At 35.9% G+C, this 18,655-nt stretch overlaps 1 protein-coding gene across 1 annotated transcript; it reads left to right on the top strand.

The window, feature by feature from the left end:
- The first annotated feature begins 201 nt into the window (after positions 1-201).
- LOC120518230 (extracellular calcium-sensing receptor-like) lies at positions 202-7,006 on the top strand. Its single transcript, XM_039740926.1, has 6 exons — positions 202-338; positions 527-818; positions 1,213-2,037; positions 2,524-2,751; positions 4,658-4,781; positions 6,108-7,006. Exons 1-6 carry the CDS (start codon positions 229-231, stop codon positions 7,004-7,006), a joined length of 2,478 nt encoding a protein of 825 aa, XP_039596860.1. The 5' UTR covers positions 202-228.
- The last annotated feature ends 11,649 nt before the right edge of the window (positions 7,007-18,655 follow it).

An 18,655-nucleotide genomic window follows, 5' to 3' on the forward strand; every position in this document is an offset into this window, starting at 1 on the left:
ATTGCAAAAAAGAGGCATGTGACTTTTTAATTCCAGTGATATTACTCTTGTACTCGAGAGGCCACTGCATTTTATATTTATAAATACTTCTCCAATGCTGACTTTTCACTGGGCTCTAAAATGAATTGCATACTGTTCACGTCTGCATTTTTCTTTTGCTTAATAATTTTAATTATGGCCAATATGGAGCATAAATGCAAACTTCAGGATACTTTTAACTTAAATGGAATGTACAAAAAAGGGCAGATAATATTAGGAGGACTGTTTGAAATCAGCTTTAAAACTATTATTCCTGAGTTGTCTTTTAAATCTAAACCAGAACAGTGGAAATGTGAAAGGTGAGTTAGAGACATTGCCACTTTTATGGCAGGTTTATTTTTCATCAAGAATAATTTTGTTTGTTAATAAAATCAAGGTTCCATTCAAAAAACATTTCATGTGATTTTTGAAAAATATTTAAATGTTTTTGCCTTTTAAATAAATGTCTGTGCAGCATATAAAAATTATTTTGCTTTTCTATTGACAGTTTAGATTTCATAGGGGTTCAGATGGCACAGACAATGGCGTTTGCTATTGAAGAAATAAACAAGGATGAGACACTCCTGCCAAATGTGACCCTGGGTTACAGAATCTTTGACAACTGTGTTAAATTACCAGTGGCACTCCGAGCGGCTGTTACTTTAGTTGGTGGTCTAGATGAAGTGAGCACTGAATACAACTGCAGTGGCATCCCTCCTGTTCTCGCTATAGTTGGTGATCCAGGATCCACGCCTACTATTGCTCTCTCAAGAATTGTTGGACTTTTCCACATGCCACTGGTAACATTAATAATTAATAATAAAAAAAATAATAATTTAATAATTGCTGTAGCATCGTCGTAGACTATTTTGTGTCAATTAAATTGAATTGAATTTCATCATTATGTATATAAAGACTGATATTTTAACAGTACAATATATATAAAATAATCATGCAGATCATGAAAAAGTACAGCAGCTTAATGTATCATTGACAAATCTATTTCAAAATTATTTGGGACTGCAGAAAACAATTCAGTCAAAAAATCAATACATTTCATTAAATTTAATATACTTTTCCTTTCTGTGTTCCTTTAATAATGCATGTCATTTTTCTGAAATCTCTGCATTGTATTTACTGTTTTTATACATATTATTCCTGGAAGAAAGCTAATGCTGCTATTTTTATTCTTAGGTGAGTTATTATGCCACATGTCCCTGTTTAAGCAATAAACAAGAGTACCCTTCATTCTTTAGAACAATCCCAAGTGACACCTTTCAAGTCAGAGCTATGACAGAAATAATTAAATATTTTAACTGGTCCTGGGTTGGTATTATAGGAAGTGATGATGACTACGGACAATATGCTGTAAAAACATTTCAAGAGGAAATAGCAACGTTTGGTTGTATAGCATTCTCTGAGACTATTCCAAAAGTTAATGATATTGACAAGATGCATCAAATAATTAATACTATAAAACACTCAACAGCAAATGTAATTACAGTATTTTCAACTGAGGTGGATATGAATGCTTTAGTAAGAGAAGCAGTGCGCCAAAATATTACTGACAGGCAGTGGATTGCAAGTGAAGGATGGAGCCAATCAGTAGTTCTATCAAGCAAAGAATTTTTCAGATCATTTGGTGGAACAATAGGCATTGCCATTCACAAAGGAAACATTCCAGGACTCAAAGAATTTCTCCTTCAAGTTCACCCTGATTTAAATTCAGGGAACAATTTACTTCAACAATTTTGGGAAAAAATGTTTGAATGCAAATTTTCAGGCAGCATTACAAACTCCTCTACAAAGCCTAGTTGGAAAGAATGCACAGAAGGAGAGAATATCAATAACACCCAAACAGCATATAGTGATGTTTCAGACTTAAGAGCTTCCTACAATGTTTATAAAGCTGTATATGCAATTGCACATGCACTTCATAATTTAAATTCCTGTGAAAAAGGAAACGGTCCATTTGAGAACAACTCCTGCGCAGACATCGTACATGTACAACCATGGCAGGTAAAGCTCACATTTCCCTTTCTTCACCTTCTGCACATGTTATCAATGATAACTTTATGTTCAGTAAGTGCAAATACAAGGAGTTAAACAGTATGATAATATCACATAATATAAGTGAACATTGTTTTAAAAAATATATTATATTAAATTCATTAAACAACAATCTATTAATATTTATCACTAAAATTATATCTTTTATATAAAAAATTTTCTAACATTCATTCAAAATTATTTTTATTAATGTGGATGGTTTAAAGGTAAATTCGAAAATTTAACATTTCACATTGTTCCAAAATCAAACAAGAACTACTGTCTAGACAAATCCATTTTCAAAACTGGATCTTTTTTAATCAGTCCAAGGCATTTTGACTTCCTAAAAAACTCCTATTGCTAATGTACTAAAATGTCAGTATTTGCTTTGTTTTTCTATTAGTGTATGGAAATATAAATACAACAACATATACTGTAATACATGTATTTTTTCAGCTTCATCACTACCTGAAAAAAGTCAGTTTTAGCACACATTCAGGAGAAAGGGTTGCTTTTGATGAGAACGGAGATGCCCTCGCAACCTACGACATTGTAAGCTGGCAACTGAACAGGGACGGAAATACTGAAATTAAAACCGTTGGAGTTTTTGACAAAGCCTCTGGCTCAGGACAGGAGCTTTTTCTTAAAGAAGATGAGATGTTTTGGAATTTTGCGACTCGAAAAGTAGGTTTCAAGAATTTTGACCTTATTCCATGTCAGTTGTGAAGTTAGATTTACTTTAATTAAAAATGTTTTGATTTGTAAGAAAAAAAACATCAGAAAATATATGATTAAATATAACTTATGTCATGTATGTTTCTTTTGTTCACTCAAAAACTATATGTCATGATTATTTAAATAGAAGACACAATTTTAGTATTTAAGTAGTAATCATTAAGCTGTGATGGATAATTTCTATGCATTAACTACAGTATAAATTGTACGTCATATCTGTTAAGAACAGCTTGAAATACCAACAACAACATTTATTAATATAGCACATTTTCATACAAAAAATGTAGCTCAAAGTGCTTTACATAATGAAGAATGGAAAAATAAAAGACACAGTAAGAAAATAAAATAAGTCACCATTAATTAACATAGAATAAGAGTAAGGTCTGAGGGCCAGGGAGAACGGAAAAAACAAAAAAACGGCTGGAGAAAAAAAAAAATCTGCAGGGATTCCAGACCACGAGACCGCCCAGTCCCCTCTGAGCATTCTACCTAACATAAATGAAACAGTCCTCTTTGCATTTAGGGTTCTCACAGAAGGACTTGATGATGATGGTCACGTAGACTTCTGGATTTTGATCCATCCATCATTGTTGGAGCATCATGGTGCTTTGAATAGGTGGTGGTGGCGCAGGCCGCCACCACAACGAAACCGGAAAAAGAAACAGAAGAGAGAGTAGGGGTTAGTACGGATTTTACAGCCACCATGAATAGTTATTATAATGAATTGAACATACAGAGTATCAGTATTAAGTTAAAGTGAAGTTATAAAAAGGCCATGTTAAAGTAATGTGTTTTCAGCAGTGTTTTAAAGTGCTCCACTGTATTAACCTGGTGAATTCCTATTGGCAGGCTCTTCCAGATTTTAGGTGCATAACAGCAGAAGGCCGCCTCATCACTTCTTTTAAGTTTAGCTTTTGTAATTCTAAGGAGACACTCATTTGAGGATCTAAGGTTACGATTTGGAATATAAGGTGTCAGACATTCGGATATATAAGATGGAGCGAGATTATTTAAGGCTTTATAAACCATAAGCAGAATTTTAAATTCAATTCTGAAAGACACAGGTAACCAGTATAGTGACATCAAAACTGGAGAAATGTGTTCGGATTTTCTTTTCCTAGTTAGTGGTGTCCATGTTAAAGTCTGGTAACGTACTGTAAATATTCAGTTACTTAACAGATTTTTCACATCTGTTGTGCTTCAGTCAATGCTGGACATACTCTATGTACATTTTCAAGTGCTTTCACTGAACTCATTTAAGAATCAAGCAGTTAAACAAGTTTGTTCATATGAACATTAAAGTATTTCCTTACTCAAACAGAAAGATGCTGGAAATCAAGCTCACATTCTATAAAAAAAAACATTTCTTGCTTAAATACCATATTATGAGTAGACAGGGTTAACAATCTGAAAAATAAATACCACGATTAATTCCCATCAATCTATCCATTTTCATGTCCACTTAATCCAGTCAATCCTACCAGATCACCCAAAAGGCATGCAGACACATAAGCCAACAAGATAGTCTACAGATGTTAATCAATATTGAACTTGTGAAGAACATCCAAATTCCATAGGAGTGAACTTGAAAGCAGTTTCTCTAAATAAGAAATCTCGAAGATTTTTACCCTGGACCACTGTAGATAAAGATAAATACCCTCCCATTTGACTTTAACAACTACATAGATGACTTATGATAACAAGAAAACAAGCAAAAATACCACGATTAGTCCTGCAATATTTGGACTTTCAGCTTTCATACTTCTTCAGCTGTTTTCCTTCTAAACGATTTATAATATGACCAGCTAAACCAATATCAAAAAACAAATTGTTTGACTGTTGTATTTATGTGCAGCCTCCACAGTCTGTCTGCAGTAAAAGCTGCCAACCTGGAACAAGAAAAGCCATGAGAAAGGGTGAACCAGTTTGCTGTTTTGACTGCATCCCATGTGCAGAAGGCGAAATCAGTGGGCAGACAGGTATATTTTTCTTTTTGGCACTCATTCTAAATATTTATAACATGGGGTTGTTTACATTTGAATTGACTAGCAATGCTGTAAAGATCTATGGAGCCATGGTTAGGCCCCAAGCACAGTCTCTGTCTATGGGAAAGTGATATGTTTGCCCAGTACTTTTGTGAGTTTTCTCTGGACATTCTGGCTTCTTCTCACAGATGGCAGATTAAAGTTTGTAAATTAGACTAAAATCAGTTAGTAGGGTTATTCACAGATACACCATAATGGTTGTGTCCTATTTTTTTCATGTTGCTTTCAGAAAATGCTTCTCTGCTCCAAGCCAATTGTGGTACATTATTGGAAATTAAATTTTAATATGTGCTTGTGTGGGTTTCCAACCGGGTAATCTGGTTTCCATCCACAGTCCAAAGACATGCATGTTAGGTTCATTTTGCAGTGCTAAATTGGCCCTAGTATGTGGCTGGGGGTGTATGTGTGCGTGTGTGTGTTGCCTTGCGATGGATTGGTGCCCTGTCCAGGGTTTCTTCCTGCCATGCACCCTACACCAGCTGGGATAGGTTCCAGAAGACCCCCATGAAGTGAGCTAGAATAATACTGACAGACATTTTAATATGTTGAGTTTTTATTATAAAAAAAAAATATTTTTCAAAACATTGTAACAAAACCAAGATGTATTTGAAGAATGTATATAAATGAATTAGTATAAAAGTAGTGATCTTAAGTTTGTTTTTGAATGTGAATGTACAATGAACATATTGGAGATATTCAGACATAAGCTACCATAAATCATGTGAGAAAAAGATCACTAATAGAACAAGTAGATTTCAGAATCAGCTGGATATAAACACTAAACCATCTAGATTTATACAAACTTCTGCAGCTGTTAGCCAGCAGCACTAACAACATTGCTACTGTTGTTTTATTTGTTTAATTTTGTATTTATAGTCCACTTTGTATGTCTTCTTATTTACTACTTACTTATTTACTATAGAGAAAGAAAGAAAAAAAGAAGCAAAATAGTTATAGTTCATTGCAAATGCTAATTTAACCTAATACATGTACTGTACTGTACTTATGACATTTAGATCATTAATGGTCTAACTTTTTCATTCATTCCTAATCCAATACACATATTGGTATTTATAGTATTTGGATATGCAGTATATTTGTGTGTAATGTTAAATTTTTGTGCAAGGAAATTCCATAGAAGTTAAGGTATACATCAGTTCCATCATTTTATGAAATGTTGGCGAATGTTTTTAGAGGTAAAATTTTTTTACTACTTATCAAATCAGTTTATTTTCTTAAAGAAGAACTTCTTTTTTCTAGATGCTGATGAATGTGAAAAATGTCAGCCTGATTCTTGGTCAAATTCTGAAAAGAACCAATGTGTCCCAAAAGAAGTGGAGTTCCTTTCCTATGAAGATGCCATGGGAATTACATTAACAGCAGTTTCATTATCCGGGGCTACCTTGTCATTAGCTGTACTATCAGTGTTTATCTACTATCGGGAAACTCCAGTTGTGAAGGCAAACAACTCTGAATTGAGTTTTCTTTTACTTATTTCTCTAATTCTGTGTTTCCTATGCTCCCTTTGTTTCATTGGAAAACCCAACAATCTGAACTGTATTTTGAGACATGTTGTTTTTGGCATCAGTTTTGTTTTGTGCATCTCTTGTATCTTGGTAAAAACAATTGTTGTTATTATGGCGTTCAAAGCGACTCTGCCTGGGAAAAACATTATGAAATGGTTTAGGTCTCTACAGCAAAGGGGAACTGTGTTTTTATTCACCCTAATTCAGGCCCTAATTTGTATAATCTGGGTAGTCATAGCTCCACCAACACCATCGAGAAACACCAAATATCAGAATTCCAAAATCATCTTAGAATGTGATATTGGCTCCATTACTGGGTTTAGCTGTCTAATGGGTTACATTGGCTTCCTAGCAAGTATCTGCTTTGTACTGGCTTTCCTTGCTAGAAAATTGCCAGATAATTTCAATGAAGCTAAATTCATCACTTTCAGCATGATTATCTTCTGTGCTGTTTGGCTAACATTCATCCCAGCTTATATTAGCACTCCGGGAAAGTACACCGTAGCTGTGGAAATATTTACAATTCTGGCCTCCAGTTTTGGCATTATTACAACAATTTTTTTCCCAAAATGTTATATTATTCTGATCAAGCCAGAAACAAACACAAAAAAGTTTCTAATGGCAAGAGCTTAAAAGGTGTTGATTTTTTATATGCTTTTATACTCTTTTCCCCTTTAACATGTGCATCTAAAATCTGTCAATTTATGGTAATTTTTTATTTATTTTCTGTGTAAAACAATAAAATGATATAGTTACTCTTTCATTTGGGGACGTATCTTTTCTTATTGTTTGTGCCGTCTAACAGATGAAAGATATTCCATGAGCCACCAGTCCTTTCATTTTTGAAACTGCTTTTTTAATCAGTATGTCCCTGCAGTGACAGATACAAGGAGAAATACGTGGTCCACACAATCAGTTACACCTGGCAATTTTTTAGTTTTCAAATGACTTGATAGCATGTTGTAGAAACCAGGTTTACTGGGGTAAAGGGAAAGACAAATTTATAAAAGCCTGTCAGTGTGTTGGTTTCTGATCATGGATGGGTTCAATCAGAAGCCTGAACATATTACAGAAAAAAAAAATCTGGCTTGATCAATATCTACAATGTATTGTTTACAATGTCAATATTTATATATATAACTTGTAAAAGTCTAAAAATGACCACTGCATTACAGTAGTTTCATATGTACTGCTTAAAGTCAAAATGAATGAATATAAGGCAACAATAAAATGGTCTCATATTGTCATGTTACAATTTTGATTCCCATGACAGGTGACTCATCAATCATTTTTAGTAAAAATTCTCCATACAGTGAAGTGTGTTTAAAAAGTGTATTAAAAAATTTCTTCTTTCGGCTGCTCCCTTTAGGGTTTCCTAAAGCGGGTCTTCTCTTTCCATATAGTGTGTTAAAAATATGAATAGTAATGCAAACTGGTCAGCACTGGACACAAAGCTGGAGCTAGCCTTGATTGGGTCTCATTTTATCATTTTGGGTCAATTAAGATATATCAAATGACTTATTATGAATATTGTGAAAAAATCAACACTACATAGACAGGAAAAGGTTTGGGGATCCACCCCATATATTGTATACTTTTCTTTCAGGAGTAATGGATTTGCCACTGACTGAGTAATCTCTGAGGACTGAGTCAAGAACGAGACTGAAAGGGAAAGGCAAATGGTTTTCTTTATAAGTAGTGGGAAGGAAGGGGGTCCAGTGGGTACAGGTGGAAATGAGCTCAGTATGAGGGCATGGTTTAGAGACGGAAGTGTAACCTGGTTGCCTTGAGGTGGTTTACCCATCAGTTGATCTGCAGAGGGAGGCAGAAAAGACATTAGTGCACTCTGTCAACCACTGACCCGTCGTTTCATTTTTAGTTAAGCCCATTGACTGCCTCCGATGTTCACATGTGTGACAGTATATTTAGCATATGAGAGGAATACTGGTGTACTTGGTGGAAAAATTAACCAAGAGTTGGAGAAGATATCTACATTACACTCAAACAGTTGCCAGGAATGGTATTTAAACCCAAAACATTTGAGTTGTTATGTAGTTGTCCTAACCACTGCACCACCAACAGTTTTAAGTTATGGATAGCTCCAGCCAGGCACTATAACATAAAAATCAGATTCTAATACACTTAATTGAATATTAGCTACTCAACATGCTGCAAATTAAAAATGAAATGATTAGAAAACAAATCTGTGTTTTTTACCTAAACCATAGATTAAAGAAGTATTTTATGATCTCATTACTTCTGTAAGGAAAATACAACAAATGTTAAAAGCTGGAGTCCCTAGGAAAAACCTCATTTGCTGAATGGTTGATGGACTTCTTAGAGGTGCATTCATACACAAGGCCGTCACTTAATATTGCATTGTCTGGTGATCAGAGTTATAGGTTTGCTCCATTTGGTCCTGAAGTAAAAAACAAGCCTAGCATAACTGCTGGTGAGTAAGGTAGGATTAAAGATGAGCCAGATGTGCACCAAAAGAAATCTGTCTGTCCAAAAAAGCTTGCTTTAAAAAGGTTTAATGAACTTTCAAAGCAAACAGTCTACAAAAGAACAGAGAGAAGTTGTTACACACATAGAATAAAAGGCAAAAAAAGAAAAATGTTTCTTCTTGTTAAACCTCACTTGTTTCTGCAATTAAGGATGAGTTATTTCTCAACGGTTTACTTCATGTTCAGTACGTTCTAAACATACAGCTCTTCACATACAACTAAGCACGTTAAGGCACGGTTTGAAACCATGTACCCTCCATGCCTTACCCGCAGCAAGGCAAATTACTAAATGAGACTAATCTGTAATCAGAGGGACAAGAAATAGTTAGAATATTCCATTTCAATTTAGCTTGTGGGGATTATAAAAGTATTCCATATACTATGCACTAATTTATAGGCAAATATTTAACATTACTAAGAAAATACTTCTATTCAACTTAGCATGACCTAAATAACTGGCAAATAACGGTTACATCTAGGATGATGTACTTGTCTATTTTGGGTTTTTTAAATATGAGGATTTCATCCATCCATCTATTATCCACCCCACTATATCCTAACTACAGGGTCACGGGGGTCTGCTGGAGCCAATCCCAGCCAACACAGGGTGCAAGGCAGGAAACAAACCCCAGGAAAGGGTGCCAGCGCTTTAGGCTCAAAAAGAGACACAACTTTCATTTTAGAAAATGTCATGTATGTATTTTATTGAATTGTATTTATTGAAGTGCATTGCTCAAGACTGCTACATTGCATTCTTAATGGTTTAAAGACAAATAAAAAACACAATATAGTATATAGCCATAAAAACAGATTAACATGCACCATTCTAATTTTCCAATACCCGTGATTAAATAAACAGTAGCATCTACAGTAAATTTAATTAGTTTTGGTAGAATGAAATGTATCTGTTTGGAGTCATAACATACTATACTATATGCTCTTATTACTCAAATCCAGATGTGCAGTATACCATATGTGCATTTCATGTTTGTTGTGCTTGCAAGGTAGAAATGTCTTCTTCAATCAAAATGCTGGACACGCTGTACATTCTCCAGGGATATCAACAAAAATATTTTTAGAAAAAGGCAGTTAAACAACAGTTAAAGAGCTTATAGTAAGAAAGACAGAAGGAATGTCAGGATCAATCCTGCAATATCTCGACTTCCAGTTCTCACGCAATCAACTTCTAAAGTGATCAACTAAGCCTGTGTAATTCCCTAATTAATTTTACAAAAAGCAAAATGTTTTTACCGTTTTCTGACTGTTTTATTTTCAGAGTGGTGGCTCTGAGGCTAGGGATTTGCACCGGCATAAATGCCAGAAGTGACTCTACTCCACTGGGTCCTTGAATCTGTTACAGGTCCTCCAAGTTACAGGGAAAACTTGGGGGTTGGGAGGGCACTCCAGCCGCCATAAAAAAATGCCCTGTTCCAGTGTGGTGCTGAGGTGTCACCTGCTACACTCAGGTCCCATTTGAGGTGGTTTGTTGTGTGGTGGGTATGGCAACACGATATCAATGCATGCTCCCAACTCCTCTCTCCTCTCTCTCTCAGCCTCCTGAGTCTGTCTGCAGTAAAAGCTGTTAACCTGGTACAAGAAAAGCCACAAGAAAAGGTGAGCCAGTTTGCTGTTTTGACTGCATCCCTTGTGCAGAAGGTGAAATTAGCAGGCAGACAGGTATATATTTTTTTGTTCTCATTTTAAATCATCAGGTTATGGGACTGTTTAGTAGTGAATATGTTAGCACTGCTTTAAAGGTACAAAGATGCATTGTTACATCCTAGCCTTAGTCTATGTGTCTGTGGAGTTTATATGTTTGCCATTATTTTTATTGGTTTTCTCTGGATACTCTAGTTTGCTCCTACATCCCAAAGACAGCATATTTACTAGAATGTGTAAATTGGACAAGAGTGTGGATAGTGTAAATATGCACATGAGCAGTTTAATGGTTATGTCCTATTTTGTTCTAGATGCTTTTGGAAAAAAAAATTGTAAATGTTGAACAATTAGTCAATTATAAATGTTTCTTAGAAAATGGAAAATATTCATCAAAATGTAGCAAAACAAAAATGTACATAAAGAAGAAACAAATTACCATCATAGAGTCAAAAGGAAGAGGTGGAGGAAATTAAACATAATATAAAGCAGTGGTTGTCAACCTTTATTCCTCCAAATTCCTCTAGTGTACCACCCGAATATGTGGTGCCCTACAGAGGCCATGATATTTACCCTCTTGAACTTTTGGTGCCGTATTCACAGTGGTGCTTGTTTCATTTATTAACAAAAGCATATTTTCCACTAGTGCCATTACACTACCTGTGTTTTTTAAAGCATAATACAAAATTAATAGGCAATTCCAAAAACAGCTTGTATATTTTTCTTAAATAAAAGTTACTTTTATTAGTACCTAAATGTATTCATTTTAACATAAAATGAGTAGGCATTTTTAAGGATAAATAATAACCAGTAATTGCCGAAATAAAGAATTTGAACACCGCAGATATTTTTGATAACAGTAAAAGCTGCTTACTACTCACCTAGCTTCAGTAATACTTTTTAAAATAAGCATAAAATTATAAAGTATTAAAAAAAGCTCTCAAAAGTAATTTTTAATATGCAGAATTACATAAACTGATTCATTATCCTTTTGGATTTAGCAGTGGGACATTTTCATTAGCAACAGCTACATTTAACACAAGTTAAAATGCAAACAAGTTTTTTCTCTATACAGAACAATCAAGTCAATAGAAAAGACAGAGGCATCATATAGAAATGTGCCTGTAGTCACATATACCATGAAAGGTTGGATAGCCATGACAGCTGCACAGCTTTAAAATTTAGTGGTAGTAGTCCTGTGTGAAGTAGGCCAAACCATTTCTTTTATGTGATTATTATATTTTTGCCATCATGCTAAAATGCTATGGTAGAGATTTCCTGTCACTAACTGGACATGATGTGGGCAATGGAAACACATTTTTAAGGCTAGTGTAGGTGCAATGCAGGTGTAGAATAGATTAGGTCTATATATGAAGCACACTTTAAAGGTTGTCTTTGAGAAAACTAATAGTCATTGTGGGCCGTTACATAACACATTTTGAATACTGATGAAGGAGGCCTTTTTAAAATCTGCCTTGCAGGCCTTAGTTTCTCATTCCAGAAAGCTCTGATTTTTGGTGATTTAAATATTTCTCTGCTGTTTAATTATTTCCAGTCATCTTGCTGCTCTTCTGGATGTTTACTGGGGCCACCAATGAACTGCAACCACTCAGCTGAGAACCACTATCCACTGGCATAGGGGAAATCCCCCCAGCAACCCCTTCAAGACAATTTCAAATGCAAATGGTCCCCTCATTTGATCTACGCAAATCCAGCCAAGAAAATACATATTAATTTTTTTCTGCACTTTGAGTCTAGTCAATTCGGTGATAAACTGGTGTGTTAAGCTGCTAACGTTATAAATTACTTAGTGTCTTGAGTTTACTGAGTACTTACTGAGTTTGTGAGAAAATATTGTAGCAGACTGCAGAGAGCTCTTGACAGGCAAGATTGAGGCCTTTGATTCTTGATAGCCTGGATGAGGAAAGAGGAGTGCCTGGGAATAGTGTGAGCATAGTTAGATATTTCAGTAGCAGGAGTCTGCATCCTTCACATCAGAAAAGCTGAAGAAAGGGAGTAGAGACTTTCTCAGAAAATTAGGCATTACAGCATTGTTATAGTTAGTTGTTCAATAAACATGCCCATTATTGGGATGATCCTGTGGCAGTTCTACTGAGAGGACTTCAATTCCTAGCCTTCATCAGGAGTGCATGGGGGACAACAGGTAATCAACATGCTTAAAAAGTCTTCAGTTGGAAATGAAATGGTCCAGGTGAAGCTGCAGCATGTGTTGACAGATAGTATTTGAGTTACATTTGTCATCACTTCCGGTATGATTACCTTCTGCACTGTTTGGCTAACATTCATCCCAGCTTACATTAGCACTCCAGGAAAGAAACACTGTTGCTGTAGAAATATTTACAATTCTGGCCTCTAGCTTTGGCTTTGTTGCAACAATTTTTTTGTCAAAATGTTCCTCATGGTATAATGATGACGCAAAGACATCGGAAAGGTTTGGGACAGCCACCTGTATATTGTTCCACGGCTGCAAAATTAGTTTAAATATGAATGGAGGTGTTCACGGATCTGAGTCCGAAACAGAACTGCCTGTATGCAGGCAAGATGGAGGCTTTAAAGGCCAATACAGATAGTGACATCATCACTGTTCCCCGAATCGGAAGTGATGTTATCAGGGTCGGTTTGAAATCATAATTTGGGCCGGAACCAGAATTGATGTCATCGAAATCGTAATCCAAAAGCGTGTCCACTAGAGAACCGTTCTGCTCTCCTTGATTTCAAACTTGGCTTAGGTGTTTCTAGGAGCTGCATAGCCAAATGCGCCGCCAGGTTCTGCTGCTCATGTTCTGCAACATTTGCGGGGTGATTTTCTGGAATGCTGCGTGAACCGCATGGTTCAGTTCATCGTTCGATGAATAACTGCGCTTCCGCACGTCTTCTTTGATAAATCCCCAGAGTGCATTATCTGGATTTGTGAGATCAGGGCTTCTCACGCACGGTGATTGCGAAATGGGCAGGTGCCCTGTCTTGTTGAATCCAAACACTGTCAAGGACGCCCTGGTTTCTCAGTTGCGGGATGAGCCAGCCATTTAGCATTTCCAGATAACTGATTTAATTAACAGAACTATCAAAAAAGTAAGAGCCAAACAAATACTGTGCTGTCATTCTGGCCCAGATCATCACGTGTGGTGGGTTATGCTCAATTTCTTCAAAGAAATGTGGATTTTCTTTTCCCCAGAAAAACATGTTTCGATTGTGGGAGCTGCGATAAATTGCACACTTGTCAGAGAACATTGTCTGTACCGATTGAACCCCTATGAAATCTAGGCTGTCAAGAGAAAAGCAAAGTATTTTTTTCTGTACTAAACAGACATCCATAGAAAAAACATTTTAGCCATTTATGTTTTCAAAAAATCATATTAATTGTTTTATGGAATGGCACCTTGATTTTATCAACAAGCAAAATGATTGTTAAGGTAATAACCTGTCATAAAAGAGGCAAGTCACCTTTCATATTTCCGCTGTTCTAACTTAGATTTAAAGGAAACTCTGGAATAATAGTTTTATAATTAATTTCAAATAGTCCTCCTAATATATTCTGCCCTTTTACTGTACATTCCATTTAAGTTTAAATCATTCTGAATTTTGCATTGATGCTCCATATTTAACATTATTAAAATTATTAAGCAAAGGAAAAATACAGATGTCAACATAATGCAATTCATTTCAGAGCCTGTTGATAAGTCAGCATTGAAGAAGTATTTATAAATATGAAATGTGGTGGCCTCTCGAGAACAAATAAATTTTGCAATGTATTTAAGTAATTACTGAATACTTTTTTCTGTGTTTAATAAACTGTATAAAAAATACAACAAAAATTAAGAAAAGCATATATAGAAAATAGTTTTGTCTGTGATGTACAAAACATCTTTCTGCCTGTGATGTTTTAATGTTTCTGTGTATAAACATTATATTGATATTGATGTATTATGTTTATTCTTTCTTTATAGTAAAGAAAGTGCTGTAAGATATTTTTATTAAATAATGACAGTACACTTTTGCTGCTGCATAGTTGTTAATTTTAAACATAAAATATTCTTTAACACTGCAATTACTATATGTTGAATACTATATGTTATATTCCGGACTTGATATTCAAAATGGCTTAAAAACTTTTCAGGAGGCAGATTGAAGAGTTTGTTAGCTAATTTTAAAAAGAACTTATTAAACAATTGCTTTTAAGAAACAAGCCTAATTATACAGAAATCATGCAGCAAGATAGAAGTAACCCTTTTTGCTAAATATAGTGAATTTTGCCTTATGAAAATGTGATCTGACTGCTTAATATTTTAACTCTGGTTATTTATATCAATCAGTCACATCATTAAGACCATGAACAGGTGAAGTGAATAACATTGATTATCTTGTTACAGTGGCACCTCTCAAGAGGGGGGATATATTAGGCAGCAAATGAATGGTCATTGTTGGTAGCAGGAAAAATAAGAAGCATAAGGATCTGAGCAACTTTGAAAAGAACCAGACTGTGATTACCAGACAATCTGGTCAGAGCATCTACAAAACGGCAGGGGTGTTCCTGGTATGCAGTGGTTTGTACCTACCAAAAGACCCTTGGTTGTATAACATCTTTAAATAGTTGGTCAATTAGGAGATATTATGTTGTGTGTTATGCATATCTTTTGGATATGAGAGGAAAACTGGTATACCTGGAGGAAAAACTGACCTAGGTATGGGAAGAATATCCACACTACTCACAGACTGTGCCAAGGCATGGGAATTAAACCAAGGCTACAATGAGTTGTTATGTAGCTGTCCTAACCACTGCACAGCCAATAGTTTTAAGTTATGGACAGATCTAACTAGGTACTACAGTAAATAAAAATCAGATACTAATAGACTTGACTAAATATCAGTTACTCTTTATTATTTAATGTGGAAAATATAAAGTTAAATAATTAGAAAACAAATTTGTATTTCATACCTTAAAAATGGTTTAATTGTATCAACAGATTTGCAGCCTTATGTTCTGACACTCAAGTGAAAAGTGGGGGAGAGCTGTCAACTGATCACTACCTGGTGGTGAGTTGGGTCAAATGGTGGGGGAGGCACCTGTACAGACCTTGGAAGCCTAAGCAAGTAGTGAGGATGTATTGGGAACATCTGGGGATGCCCCTGTTCAGAAGGCTTTGAACTCTCGCCATCAAGAGAGCTTTTCTCGCATCCCTTGGGAGGCTGAGGACATACAGTCAAAATGAACCATGTTGAAAGCCTCCATTGTGGAAGCGGCTGACAACAGCTGCAGCCTGAAGGCCATTGGTGCCTCTCAAGGCAACCCAAAGATCCAATGGAGCACTCCAAAGATGAGGGATGACATCAGGCTAAAGAAGTAAGCCTTCCATGTATGGTTAACACAGGAAGACTTCTGAAGCAGCAAAGCGGTACCAACGGGCCAAAAGGGCTGTGGCCTTGGCAGTCTGGGAAGCAAAAACCAGGTTTTGGGAGGAGTTTGAAGAGACCATGGAAAGAAACTATTGGTCAGAATCAAAGAGCCTCTGGTAAACCATCAGGTGGTTCAGAAGGCAAAGGCAGGGCTTCACCCAGGCTGTATAAATGCTGACCCAAACTGAGGAGTTTGTCTGGCAGTGGAGGGAACTCTTTTAGGAGCTCCTAAACTCAATGGACACATCCTTTGTGGAGAAGACAAGGCCAAAATCTGATTGGGGATCAATGCCCATTTCCCCGAGGGAAGTCAATGAGGTAGTTAAGCAGCTCTGCAGTGACAAGTCCCCAGGGATGTATGAGATCTGCCAGGAAATTCTGAAGGCTTTGGGCATTGTTGGTCTGTCATAATTGACATGTCTTTTTATGTTTGCATGGTTGTCGGAAGTAGTGCACCAGAGTGGAACACTAGGGTGAAAATCCCCTACTGGGGCTGGAGGGTGTGCTCCATCTGTCAGGGTATCACACTCCTTGGCCTCCCTGAGAAAGCTTTTGCAAGAGTACTGGAAAGGAGACTTCCCATGGTCGTGGAATTTCATATCCTGGGGGAGCAATGTGGAATTTGTCCTGGATCTTTGAGGAGGAGCATGGGAGTATGCCTAATTGGTCTAGTGTGTTTTGAAGATTTAGACAAGGGTTATGACAATGTTCCTCAACCATTTCTGTGGGGGGTGCTGGGAGAGCATGGGGTTCTGAGGCACCTAATAAGGGCTATTTGGTCCCTGTGTCCGCATACTCAGAAAAGAATCAACAGCATTCTCAGTGGTGTGGGTCTCTGCCAAGGCTGTGCTTTGTCTCCTTTCTTTTTGTGATTTTCATGAACAGAATATCAAGGTTCAGCAGTGTTTGGTGGCCTTTTGAATTGTGTCTCTGCTTTTTGTGCATAACATGGTACTGTTGAGTTCATTGGGCTGTGAACTCCAGCATGCTTTGTGAAACAGCAGGGAGGAGGATCAGCACCTCCAAATCTGAGGCCATGGTAATCAGTTGGAAATAGGTGGACTATCTTCTTTGATGTCATTTTCATGTGGATATTTATTACAACACTAAATCAAGAGAATTTATTAACTAATTTTATTTTAGCCAGCTTGTCAGCCAGTATACACATAAAAGAGGACACATACTGGATATAGTCATTTCAAAAGAATTAAAAGTTAAAGTGAGGCAGGTTGAGGGTATCAATATATCTGACTAATTCTGCATTCTATTTACTGTAGAAACATCGATAACTAGAACTAAAGAGAAACATATTGTAAAAAAAAATATATTATTTTAATGCATCCTCAGCATCTAAGTTTGGTAATATTGAATTTAGTGCTTGTCCTAGCATAGCAGGCAATGTTACTAGTAAAGTGAAATAAAGCTGCATCTCTTGTAAAAAAAATTGCTAAGAAATCCTCTAGCACTAAAATGCCTTAGAAAACTCATAGAGAAAATGCTGTAGTGATGAGCTTAAATGGAGAAAAACTAAATTAACAGTTTGCTGTGAAATATTAATGGCACAATGAACTTAATACTGTATAACAAAGCACTGCATTTTTTTCATTTAAGGAGCAGTGCACAAGTTAGAACTTTTATAACACTGCAAGATTCTGAGAAATCAATTCCCAGTTTTCTATTTAGTTGACTAGATTACTGTAATGCACTCCTAACAGGACTACTGAAGAAAGACATTAATCATTCGCAATTAGTGCAGAATATACTGTAGCAGCAAGAACCTTAACCAGAAAAACAAAACCTGAAGACATCTCTCCAGTTTTTGTTATATTGGTTACTGGTGTCCTTTAGAATACTATTTTTTTTTTTAAATTAATTTTATTACAATCCATACATAGCAATCAAGTTTTTACAAAAAGAAGAATTATGTTAAGAACAGATCGATCCCCACCCCTGAGAGAGAGAGCAAGCCAAACTGTGTAAAATTTAAGGCTTGTAAACATACCTAAATTAATAAATTCTCTGTGCTTTATAAACTTATTTTAAAATATTACTGATTAGATCCTGCCATGTTTTGAAAAAAGTCTGTACGGATCCTCTAACTGAGTATTTGATTTTTTCCAATTTCAAATAATATAACACATCGGTTTCCCACTGACTTAAAAGAGGAGAGTTTGGGTTCTTCCAGTTTATCAGAATAAGTCTGCGTGCCAACAGTGTAGTGAATGCAGTCACAGTTTGTTTGTCCTTCTCCACTTTAAGCCTCTCTGGAAGAACCCTAGAATACTATTAATGGTATATAAAGCTTTAAATAAACCTATATTTTGGAGTGCCTGTCCCTCTACATTTCATGTTGTTATCTTTGATCATCTGAAGGTGGTCTGCTTATTATTTCAAGAACTAAGTGTGAAAGAAACAATGAGTTGGTCTTTTGCTGTTATGCATAAAAAAAAACTGTAATACTTTGCCAACAGAGATATGCCATGGTAACCCTGTGAGACATTTAAAAACATCTCTTAAAACACCACTTTTTTAATTTGGGACTTCTGTAACTACATTTGAGTTGTATTCCTAATTGCTCATACATGTATAGAATTATCACATTCTTCAGGTATTTGCAATTTTACTAATCTCTACTTTTCTTTACTTTCTTTTCTGGTTTCTCTGTGGTGGCTTTTTGGGCCACCACCCACTGATCAAGGTACTC

This window comes from Polypterus senegalus, chromosome 1 (assembly GCF_016835505.1).
Source record: "Polypterus senegalus isolate Bchr_013 chromosome 1, ASM1683550v1, whole genome shotgun sequence".
Taxonomy (NCBI): domain Eukaryota; kingdom Metazoa; phylum Chordata; class Cladistia; order Polypteriformes; family Polypteridae; genus Polypterus; species Polypterus senegalus.

Excerpts from the sequence above, each read along its gene's own strand:
- LOC120518230 (XM_039740926.1), top strand. The coding sequence starts at position 229 with ATGTACAAAAAAGGGCAGATAATATTAGGAGGACTGTTTGAAATCAGC. Across the intron at positions 819-1,212 it reads GACTTTTCCACATGCCACTG|GTGAGTTATTATGCCACATG; the intron begins GTAACATTAATA and ends TTTTATTCTTAG. Across the intron at positions 2,752-4,657 it reads GGAATTTTGCGACTCGAAAA|CCTCCACAGTCTGTCTGCAG; the intron begins GTAGGTTTCAAG and ends ATTTATGTGCAG.